Raw genomic sequence first — 12,930 nt, forward strand, 5'->3', positions numbered from 1 at the left:
TTACTATCTCAGCCTGTAACATCAAAATTTCTGAGGAAAGTGGGTAGAATATTCACTTTTACATGGGAATATCTTCTTCATAGTTAATTTATATCATTGCATTTTTTTCCCCAGCCAAATAAGATGATTCTGCAACAGGGAGTTTAGTAACTTGTTTAGAAAATTATCAGTATTTTAACAGCCTCTTTACTCTAGTCCCATAGCTTTTGACTTTTATTACTAAGCTATGTAAAGGCAACAGAACCTCTCCTAAATTAAAAAGCAAAAACTAAGCCAGCCTTTAAATTTATCAAGGAAAAAAAAAATCAAGAGTCAGAGATATAGGCATAAAGGAAGCATTTCTCTTAGAAATGAACAATCTAGATTTAAATCCCAAATGAAAACTATATTCTGATTGAGTTCTGATAAGCAAAGAAATAAACATTTTTTTTTACAAAGTTCAAATATAGGACCATAAATTAAGTTTGATGGGAATATTAAAATGGAAAAAAGCAGCACTCCACCCTCCAAAAAAAAAAAAAAGCGTTTAGGCAAGGTTATACGTAGAGATATCTGGGTCAAATATGGTGAGTTGAACTTACCCTTGCCAGAGAAGTTCATCATTGGCCAGGTCCTGCCAAACGCAGGAAGCTAAGCAGAGGTCGGTCGCATTCAGGTAGGACAAGATGGTAAAGCTTAGTTCGGGAGGCAGCATTTCCAAATTAATGAATCCTTCCTGTTCTTTAGACTTTCTTGTCTTCAGAAGATGATATATGTCAATGCCTCCCTGGACGTGTTTGCGATGACTGGTGTGAGACATGCTGCTGGCAGCCACCCTCCTGCTCTGCTCTCTGCTGAGGTAGCCTTGCTCACCGTAGCCTTCCTGCTGTAGCTGCTGGTTTCTGGCCACTCTCCACAGCCCCTGACCCATCTGCAAGCCTGGGAGAAAAGCCAGAATGGAGTAAGGCTCCATTAAGAAAGTAATCCACCTTTCCCTGCAATACGACAGGTCTACACGAAGCATTCGTTTATCAGAATTAACATGCCTCATTAAAACATATTAAATGGAATAGCAAATTACAAAAAACAGTCAGAACATTGTAAGTATGAAACTTGGATATGGAGAACTATTTGGTTTGATTATCACCTTTATCTCGGTTTGCTAACTGCTTTTAAAATCCACAGGTGACATAATCATTTTTCACAAGGTAAGATTTACAAGTTACTGACGTCCTAAAGACTCTTACAAAATTATAATTATGTGGACTTATGGGCCAGTATTAAATATAACTCTGATCAGAGCACAGGACTTCATTTAAAAGGTCCCTACACACTGCTTTTTATCACAACCCAGGCTAAGCTAAGCTAGCCCCTTTTAACCAAATTCCCAGATGCATAACAGCTGTGAAACAGGCTTTTCGTTTAATTCTTGCCAGTCTGCTCTTAAGTTGTTGGCTGTAATAAAATGTAACATAGGCCCTGAAGTCTAATTCAGAAACCTTATAAATTAGACACCTAGATCTCCACGATAAAGAGCTCAGTGATGACTATTTAATACAAATCTTAAAATCAATTTTCCAGTTCTTCTCCACATGGTCCTATGGACTCCTCAGAGGTCCCTGGGAAAAGGCAGAAGGGGAGAGGGTGCTCCAGTCTCTCTTGCCTCCACTCCACCTCCCACCAGAGCAGCTCTGCATTTATCTGTTACAAATACCAGACTTCCTCATATGCAAATATTTAGAAGGCTACTGGTCTAGCCTTTCCATTTCATTTGGTTTTGCAAATAAGTAACTTTTCCAGGGCAAATAAATTCATTGAGAAAAATGAAAACAGGTAGTATTTTTAACTAACATAAAAAATTATTTCCAAGATTTCTTTTACAAATAAAATATTCCTGTTTTAAAAACCCAAAAAGTTTGGAGGAAGAAACTGGTTTTTGTTCAAAATCATTAAATTTCATTGCATGATCTAACCTTAAAATATGGTTTTGTTTTAATTGGCTGTTTACAATAAAGAGTAGTAATCAAAATATAAAAAAGCAACCCCTCCCCCAGACTACTGGTGACCAGAAATTCTGAAAATTATCAGGAATAATTTTTGAAAATGGAAATATTTCAAATAAATTTGAAAACTGAGTGGAATTTGAAAGATCAAAGGCTATTTTTTCAATATTTAAAAAAGCATGTATATTTACTGAATTGTTGGTTATTATTTGGATAATGACTACTTGTTGATTAAAACAGGAAAAACAGTCCAGGATAATTTTTCACTCTTCGTCCTTGGAAATCCAAAAGCTTAAGCTATAAAGAGATTGGGTGGGGTAGGGGGAGAGAAGGAGGAGGTAAAGAGAGAAGGAACATATTAATAATTTTTAAATGTAGGAAAATGTATTTTTGCAAAGAAACTAAAAAAGGTAGTAACTTTTCCTCCTTATAACACATATTACCATTATGGTATCAGTTCCTAAAGTAGTACTTAAGCTATAATAATTAAATTCTTATTTTCTATCAGAATGATTGAGATCCCAAACTGATAACACCAAATACTGGAAAGATGTGGAAACTCAAAAACAATACAGTCACTTTGGAAGACAGTTTGACAGTTTTTTACAAAAATAAACATGCTTTTACCATATGCTTCAGCATTCATGCTCCTTGGTATCTACCCAAATAAGTGGAGAACTCATGTCCATACAAAAACCTGCACATGGACCTGTAGCTTTAGTCATAATTACCGAAACTTGTAAGCAACCAAATTGTCCTTGAGTAGGTGAATGGATAAATTCACTGTGATATATCCAGACAAAGGAATGTTTAGTGCTAGAAAGAAATGAGGTATGAAAAGATACAGAAGAAACTTAAACATTTATTACTAAGTAAGAGCAGCTGATCTGAAAAAGCTACATTGTGTGTGTGATTTCAATTATAAGACATTCTGGAAGAAGCAAAACCACGGACAATAAATTAACAATGAAAAAAGTACAGAATATCAACAAAAAACTTGGAAAGAACTTTAAGTTTCCTTAAGGTTTAAATATGCTGTCATATTACAACATAAGTACAGCTTAATTTTGACACAAGACTCATAAACATTTAAAAAATTTTATCATAGCCATTTCTCTGCTGATCTTAGCAAGAACATATCTAGAAATTGAATTGATTGCTAAGCTCATCCACAGTATATCTGTTGTCACTTTAGATAATTATATTTATTCTTCTCTTTTGCACTTGCACTACCAAAGGTAAATAATCAAATATGATGACTATGATGTCTGAAGTCTCGAGATTTAAGGCATCTAATGTCAATTTGTATGTACTTCCCTACCTCTTTATGGTGGCATATGGTTAGGCAGCTGTTATTCTTCTCAGGGATGTTGCTAGGGAACGCAGAATCAGGGTGATTTCCCTAGGCTCTGGACTTAAATGGGATCATTTAAATAGAGCACTGGATAAAGGGACTCAGAAAGCATCCAGCAGGTAGAAAAGAGGTAAAGCCAGCAGATGGTTCTTAGGATTAAAAAAAAGTTAATGGGGAGGGTGGAGGTTTGAGGCACATTATACACATGATTTAGACAAACAAAACTGCATTTTCTATCCTTCTACTGCTAAATAATATTGCAAATTACCGTTGTGGGATGTCTTTTTCCCTTTAAAGCAGTTCTGGATTCGGGGGAAGAACGCAGCATGATAAATCACTTGAGAAGGATTAATATCATAAATTTCTCCTTTGGAGAAAGGAAAGGGTGGCCACAGTGTTCCATCCTACTCCCAGTCTTCCTTAGGGTAACAGGTGTGTGGCATGTGGATGAAACTGTCAGAAAAGTGATTAAACTCAAAAAGACATGAGATCCATTGCAGAAGTTGTGAAGCACGTCACAGAGGGAGCATGGTATTAAGGACTCTGATGCTGAACAGACACTTGAGTTCAAGTCCTGTCTCCACTGGTCAGCACTTACAGGACTCTGGGGAATTTACTTCCCCTGTGGCTCGGAGGGTAAAGAACCTGCCCACAATGCAGGAGACTTGGGTTTGATCCCTGGGTTGGGAAGACCCCTGGAGAAGGAAATGGCAACCCACTCCAGTTCAACCCACTTCAGAAGGAAATTCCATGGAGTCACAAAGAGTCGGACATGACTGAGCGACTAACACACACATACAGTCTAAGCTCTGGTTTTGTCATATTTAAGGTGATAATTTATGTATACTATAATAGTAATACACACAGTTCAAAAGGCTGGTATATTAAATATTACATATAGAGTTCACTTCACAGATAATTATAAAATGTTAGCTCATTTGTTTTGACAAAACCATATTTTTACAGAGTGAAAATGATGAGCCCTTTGTTAATAAATAGCTCTTTATATAATAAACAATAATAAATAGCTCCCTGATAGCTCAGTTGGTAAAGAATCTGCCTGCAATGCAGGAGACCCTGGTTCAATTCCTGGGTCAGGAAGATCTGCTGGAGAAGGGACAGGCTACCCACTCCAGTATTCTTGGACTTCCCTTGTAGCTCGGTTGGTAAAGAATCCGCCTACCATGTGGGAGACCTGAGACTTGGGTTTGATCCCTGGGTTGGGAAGATCCCCTGGAGAAGTGGCTACCCACTCCAGTATTTTGGCCTGGAGAATTCCATGGACTACATAGTCCATGGGATGGCAAAGAGTTTGACAATACTGAATGACTTTCACTTTCACTTTAGTAATAAAACTTATAGAATGATACTCCAATTATCACATAAAGAAGAATCCATGAGTGAGTCTGCACTGATGATCAATAAACAAAGACGAAAGGAAAGCACTTCATTATAGAAAAATTCTGAATAATATGGAGTTAGAAAAATTATCATTTTACTATCATCATAGAAAAAATAATTCAGGCAAGAATTATCAATGAGTGCTGAATGTGGAGTTTGATAAAGAATGGAAAGTTTACAGAGTCTCAAAGTATCTGCCCCTATACATTACCCATTAATTACAAAAAGAAATTAAGAAATCAGATAGTATTTAACCAAGTGTTCAAACTTAACTTTTATCAATAAAAGACAAATGGACATATGTGCCTCTGAATCCTGAGAAGGACATAACAATTATACAGTATTTTGGCCAAAAAATGTATAATCTTTATCTAATCATGAGGAATATCAGAGAAACCCGAGTCTACAATCATTTTTTTTTCCTTCAAAATTGCCAATGCCATGAAGCTAAAGAAAGGAATAATTCCAGATTAAAGAAGACTGAAAAACATGACATCTAAATTCAATGTGTGGACTGGATAATATACTGCAAAAAGAAGTGCTATAAAGGACATTATTGGAATAACTAAAAAACTAGATATACAGCCCAAGATTGGATAAAAATACTTACATGAATGTTAACTTTAATGAATTTGATAACTGTGTAATGGCTTTGCCAGAATATTGGGTTGACCAAAAAGTTTGTAATGTTAGATATTAAAGAAAAACCCAAATGAACTTTTTAATATATTCTTGTTCTTAGGAAAAATACTGAATTGTTAAGGCATAATGTATACAACCTAGTCTCAAATGGTTCAGAAAAACAGTAATGTCAATCTCCACACAGAGAGAATGTTAAAGCATGTTGTAAAATGTTTAAAATTTGTGAATCTGGGTAAAAGGTGAAAAGTGTTAGTCTGGCAGTCCTGTCTGACTCTTTGTGACCACATGGTCTGTAGCCTGCCATGCTCCTCTGTTCACGGAATTCTCCAGGCAAGAATACTGGAGTGGGTTGCCATTCCTTCTCCAGGTGACCTTTCTGACCTAGGGATCAAACTCAGGTCTCCTGCATTGCAGGCAGGTTCTTTACTGTCTGAGCTACCAGGATAAAAGGTATGCACCAATTATTTTTATTAATCTCACAAACTTCCTGTAAACAGAAATCTTCTGATTGAGGAATCCAAGCATGTAAAATTGGAAAATAACTGAGTCTGATGTGCACTAAGTTTAAGAAGTACTGTTCTTTGAGCTTAGTGTCATACAGACTGAAAACCATCATTAAGGAGATAAAAGTTCAGCATCACGGTTTAAGAGTAGTAAGCGACCCTTGTCAAGGCAAACATTAAAACAGTAAGAATTATTTTTGCCATTTATGATAAAAATTTTTATTTAAAGGGAGAAGAAATGTTTCTTAAAGAAAGCAGAGGGGAAAACACTTTAATTTTGTGTGTGCAGATTTAAGGCTTGGGATTACTGGCTGTGTTCCCTCCTTTTGTGTGTAATATTATGTACACAATATTTTAAATATATTTAATAACAAATATTAAACAATAATATTGTTCTTGTACTATAAACCACAATTTATTTAATACTTACTCTGTGCCAAGGATTGTGGAAGTTTTAATTACATTATGCCATTTTTGTCCTGAAAACAACCTTAACAGGTAGATATTAGATATTATTCTACCTATTTTATAGCTGAGGAAATAGTGACTCAGAGAGGTTAAGCAACTTTGCCCAAAATCTCAGAGCTGACAAGTAGAAAACTAAAGATTCAAACTCAGGTCTGAGTCCAAAGCTTTTATTCCTAACCACTGAGCCCTATGTGCAGAACTGGCAAAGACAATTTACCATCTGTTTCTTCATCACCGACTCTCATCTCTTTTACCTCTGCAGCTGCTTATTACCTCCACCGTTGCTTCCAGCTGCAGTTTCTCTTTCAAGCTACTGTTCTTGTGGAAAGCACATAGGCTTTGATGTGAAAAAAGATCTACTTCAATCTGTGGTCCTTATTTTCCTGTGAATAACTCTTACTTAACAGTGAATAACTCTTACTCCAAAGAACTTAGAGGGGTTAAGAGAACCTAACACATAGGTAATTTACCATCACAGGTAGTTTTGTAGTCACCATTCAACCACCTTTAAAGGATAACTCTTATTTTGGTTCTTCCATTTCAGAGTATACCTGATTATTCTGGACATAATGATCTGAACAGTTACAATCCTGGTTCTAAATTTCATGAACTTAGGATCTGTGAATTTGGAGATGCCATTTACTTTTGCTAGGAGAAAGAAAAATAACATCTAGTAAATATATAAAGTTAGAAGAAACTAACTTTGCTTAGATTGACACAGTTTGGCAAATAAAGTCAAGTATATAGTCATCAGTCAGTGATAACAGAGAGACCATATTGGCAATTCAGTATCAGTACTATCATCATCTTTAATCACTACAGATATATTTCTAGAAATGGAAACTTTATGACTTTATGGGAAGATTCAATATATCAAAAGTCCTTTTTGCAGTATCACAAACTAAATTTATTAACAGGAAATTTCTACTATAGATCTTTATGACATTTTCGCATCTCTAGGAACCTGAATTATAAAGAGCTTTATGTATAGAAAGCTAATTTGTTAGATCTCTGAAATCAATTTACAACTGTTGAGATCTGTATTTTTAAGCATATTTCTTGATTATAAAATATGAATTACTCAAACATATGTTCCTTAAAACAACAATAATTTTGGGACTCACCTATCATATTGTGCTTTATTACTGTAAGAAATACAAATTAAAATACATACACAGGTAGTCCTTGTACAGGACCATGCTAACTACTTAATAACAGTTCTATGGGACTTTGTACAGCAAGAACTGCCTGTAAGTACTAAGATGGGGGAATGATTCAACACAATAGGCTACAAGGAAAAATCCAGTACCAAACACAGTGCCTTAGACCTACAAAGCACTCAGCAATATTTGTTGACTGAATGAATCTTTAAATGGTAAACAACAAGCAAAACTGAATTAGACCAACCTTATCTAAATTTCACATCTTTCAAAAAATCATCAGAATAGATCATAGACTTAAATGCAAAACATAATAATACAACTTTTAGAAAAACATAGAGAAGGAGATCTTAGGGGTCTACATCTAGGCAAAGAGTTCATCAAAAGTACAATCTATAAAAGTAAAAGTTGGTAAAGTCAATCTCATCGGTATTAAAAACTTTTGCTCTTTGAAAAGTCCATATGAAGAAAACAAAAACACAAGCTACAGATGGAGAGAAAATATCTCAAACACAACAGCCAAAAAAAAAAAAATCAAACAATTCAATTAAAAAAGGACATGACATGAACAGATACTTTGCCAAAGAGGATACACAAATGGTACATAATCACATGATAGATATTCAGCATCACTACCCAGAAGGGAAGTGGCTGTATTTTTAAATGGCAGCACCAGGGATCCCAGTGGTGGTTGAACTGTTCAGTATCTTGACTGTGGTACTGGATATGTGAATCTGCTCAGAATCTCATACATGCACATACACATGTGAGCAAAAATAAACCGCAGAATTCTGAGTAAGATAAGTGAGAAATGTTAATTTCAATACCCTGGTTATGACAGTATATTATGATTTTGTAATATGGCACACTGCTCAGGGAAACTAAGCAAAGTGTACAAGAGCTCTCTTGCTATATTCCTCACAACTGCATGTGTAGCTACAATTAACTAAAAAAGGTGTACAAGTGAATTTTATAATAAATAAATGATGTCACAATAAAGTTCTTTAAATAACTAGACACTCTAATAAACATTCTAAAGAGGGTGACCAAGGACACAGCAAGTCTAGTGACATTTGACAAACAGCAAAGAGTTGGACACGACTGAGCGACTGAACTGAACTGAACTGAACTATTTTAGATTTAAGGAAATCCATATTAAAAATCTATGACCTCTGAATCACCTCTGACTTTGTGGAACACATTATACAGATCAAAGAAGAGAGAATCAAGGAATACAAATCTTTAAGCATACAGGTTATAATAATGTGTAGACTGTTTACTTAGGATGTATCAATAATCGAGTAGAGGTATAAATACAAAAGAATTGATGTGTGCCTATTCCTGGGTCTAATAAAGAAACAGCATAAATGCAAACTACATTAAAAGTGGTTTACTCATTAAAAATCAAAGTACAGGAAATAATGTAATTTAATTTTGATTGCTGGAGATAATTTTATAATGTTAATAATACTAAAAGTTACAATATAATAATTTTATAATATTTCAAATTTGTGAGAATAATGATCTAGTTGCTTTAAAATATTTTTAAAATATTTTTAAAAACCATCAGTTGTTTAATCTCCTAACTACTATCCTTATTTCTATTAAAATAACAGTGTCAATAACAATAGTACTTTTTTTTACACGTTGACCAAATAATTTAGAAGAGCTCTTTCTTTTTTTAATCTAAAGGCCTTCTGGTTTTTAAATTTAATGTCTAGTTTTATTATGCTGAGACTAGAGAATGTGGCCTATATGAGGTCTGCATGACAGAACTGTGTAGGTTTTCTTGACACAGCTATTCTGGAGAGTGAATTTAAAGTTGGAGTTCCAATTACACAATATGCTGTGTGACCTTAGATATTTCAAACAAGGTTTCTGATCTTTGGTTTCCTGTAAAATGGAGGAAATCACTCCTATCTATATTATAGGATTGCTATAAGTCTTAACTGAGATAATATATTGAATATATAAAGGCATCTTTTAATTGTCAAGCAGTATGTATATCCCAACTCATTCCCTTTTCTCTAATGCAAAAATCTGAGAAACTTTTCTGACATATTTTAGATATAATTTTCATTTTTAAAGAAAAGAGATACAGTGGCAGTCTAAACATAACTGTTGTAACAGCACAAAAGCATTTCCACTTAGAAGGCAGCATCAGTTCAGTTCAGTCGCTCAGTCGTGTCTGACTCTGCGACCCCATGAATCGCAGCACGCCAGGCCTCCCTGTCCATCACCAACTTCCTGAGTTCACTCAGATTCACGACAATCAAGTCAGTGATGCCATCCAGCCATTTCATCCTCTGTCATCCCCTTCTCCTCCTGCCCCCAATCCCTCCCAGCATCAGAGTCTTTTCCAATGAGTCAACTCTTTGCATAGATTACATTAATTACCAAAAGCTCTATCAAGTTAATTATTAACATTTATGAGAACAATACTTTTCTGTTATTGTAATATCTTGTTCTCTTTTCAAAAAAGTAGAACTTTTCCACAAAAGAATGCTAAAGATTGTTTTATTAATACCTACTGGTATATCTAATATAAAATTATCTGTAAAGTATATTAATCATCTTTAATCAAAACATCCCTATGTAACAAGTTAAACATCAAATTAAGTATTATTCTAAAGGAACACACTGCTCTACTGCTTTCAGTAATTCTATGGCACTAAGGATTCAAATAACACACGCTGTGGAAACAACTATACGTGATAAAGAATGGTTCATATACCATTTAGATGGATGGATGACACACAGGGGAAGATGGGAAGAGAACAAAGGAGTCTGGAAGTCTCAGAAAAGCATTCTGCTTTAAACACTTTCATTTGAAGCAAAGGAGATTCTATAAAGTGTGAATAAGCAGTGTTAAATCACCAGTCTGTGGTGAGTGACATGAATAAGCTACTTTAAATACTCATTATAAATCATTAGTTTTCAATATTTCCTAAATGTCTAAATAGTTGGATTTACAAATAAGAAATTTCCTATCTCAGATAAAGATCTAAAACTCTGTGTACCAAAAGAGTTATCTTGTTTTAACACACATCTAAAACTTAAAGATGAGGAAATTCACTCCTTTATATTGCCTTAGAAATTTTCAATTTTTTTTCCAACTAGGAAGTAACTAGATTTTTAGTTACTTTCTAAGTGTTATCATGTGATTGCATAAGAACATGAGAGATTCTGTGAGAAAATATTTTCCACATTTATAACCAAATTGGCAGCCCCGGCATTTATTTCTCTTTTTCCAAAAGAACAGACCACCAAGGTAGTTTAAAACAGACTGAGAAGGGGGAAAAAAGGAAAAAAAAAAAACCCTGATAACCAAGCACACTTCTAAATCTGAAAGGCAACAACTGTAGAGAAATGAAGGAGGCTAAGTCCACAAGGAGGTCCTTCTAAGGAGAAAAGGGAAATAGCTAAGTACTAAGAGGTCACAGGGTACATTAAACACATAAAAAAAAAAAACACTCATTAAATTTAAAGATCTGGTCCTGCAAGAGCAGTTTTTTGTTAGTAAAAGGCATACCATTTGTAGTTTTTTTTAATTCAAAAAAGATTTACAATATCACTGTTTTCTGAAGGTTTTTTTTTCCTGTTCTTTAATTTGATTCTGTAATGAATGTTACCAAATGGTATCTAAACAAGTGTAAAAATTAAGATACATCACTTAAAGTGTAACCAAAAAGCAGAGAACTGGGGGCTTATTCAATTTCACTTATTTCTTCAGCTTCTTTTGCAGAGAGATGTTCCACTGTCTGTTTTAACTTTAGAGTAAAATACATTTATTGAATTTCTCGCCAGAATTATCCTTTAGTTGCACTGATTGTTTAACTGCACTCTTTACTCGACCCAGTTGTATCAGCAGTGGTCATGGCAGCACATTCCCAACCCTCAGGGCATAGCACACTCCATGCCCACTGACCACAAGGCCACTCTTATCAGAGTTGTGGAAATAAAAAAAAACAAAACAAAAACTGTCATTGTCATTGACATACTTTTATACAAATAAAGACAAAGTATCAAATAAAATAAATATATTTTTAATTTTATTTTTGGCCATGCCCTGCAGCATGTGGGATCTTAGTTCCCCAACCAGGGATCCAACCTGTGACCCCTGCATTTGGGTCCATAAAGTCTTAACCATTGGAGGGCCAGGGAAGCCCTTAAAATAAAATAAATACTGACAGCAGCCAATAGAAAAGTCAGAAGTAAGATGAGAAAACATCCAACAGTGAAAACAGACTAACACAAAATGTGTGCTTTATTCAGGCTCCTTCAACTACAAGGCACATACTCGAAGTTTCACTTTCCTCACCTATAAAGAGAGTTTCAAACTTGATGATCTCTAAGTTCTCTTTTAGCTATAAAATTCTGTGATCCTCTAAAGATGAGAAAATCTGAAAAATTAAAACAAAATGAAGAGGTGATAGAGATGGAAGTGTGTGCATGTACGTGTGTATTTAGCATTAGTCCTTTCTGTCTCTTTTCCCTGTGTTCGTGACTTCTACAAATTACTGCTCAGCATAAGCAAATAGGGGTTCTTCAAGCATGGCTCACTTGCTGAAATTGTGTTCCTTCTTTCAAATAGCTTATGAAATCCTCTGCAACCTGTTCTTGCAGAATACACAAATTGCTGATCACAGACCTAAACCAAACCTGCTGCCTAAACTTGAAACCAAATATCTTTTCTCATCTCTCCATCATAAAAACATTTGCCCTAAACAGAATATAAACTCATTCAAGTTTTACCATAGAATCTATGTCAATAAATATCAGAAAAACAAAACCATGAGAAAAAAAAATAAATGGAAAACATGAATTTCTAGAAGTGGATGTATTTCACTAAAGTTGTTTTAAAATATTAAGTAAAATAATCATTGAAAATGCAACATGAGTTAGACAAATAATTCACAGACTTCATATTAATGATTTTGACACGTTATCATATCAGCCAATGGATTACCCTCAATTTTCAATTCTGAATCAAAATGTAGGGGAAAAAAACAGACTTGTATATAGCCGTTGGTTAAGTAATGAACGATAAATTTGTAAATTTGAATGACTAACTTCAATGCTCTGTGATCAAAGAAAAGATAATTTCTTGGTAATTCATTGCTTTTATACTGTGAAGTAAGGAAAATAACTATTTTTAACCTATTCAAAGGCACAATAAACACACAAAATATTCCCTATTAAACTGATCATAGGTATAATAAATTATGATGCATGGTTTAGCTTATCTAGTTATTACCATAAAATATTTTTATGAATGAAGTATTTCAACTGTGTTATTTTGCAAGCACCTCTTTAAAATTTGGCAGACATCTAAGGGCCTAAAAGTACATTAGTTAATTGGCTATATCCTACTATAAATGAAGTATGTTAACTTGATAGGGAGCACCATTTTAAAAGCC

At 34.4% G+C, this 12,930-nt stretch overlaps 1 protein-coding gene across 1 annotated transcript in view; it reads right to left on the reverse strand.

The window, feature by feature from the left end:
- FBXO8 (F-box protein 8) overlaps window positions 1-12,930 on the reverse strand; it is a 37,576-nt gene that overhangs the window by 22,442 nt on the left and 2,204 nt on the right. Inside the window, exon 2 of the mRNA XM_068973827.1 lies at window positions 582-918. Coding sequence (XP_068829928.1) covers window positions 582-910 — 329 coding nt within the window. The 5' untranslated portion in view covers window positions 911-918. The remainder of the gene's footprint in view (window positions 1-581; window positions 919-12,930) is intronic.

Source organism: Capricornis sumatraensis, chromosome 6 (genome assembly GCF_032405125.1).
Source record: "Capricornis sumatraensis isolate serow.1 chromosome 6, serow.2, whole genome shotgun sequence".
In the NCBI taxonomy this organism is placed as follows: Eukaryota; Metazoa; Chordata; class Mammalia; order Artiodactyla; family Bovidae; genus Capricornis; species Capricornis sumatraensis.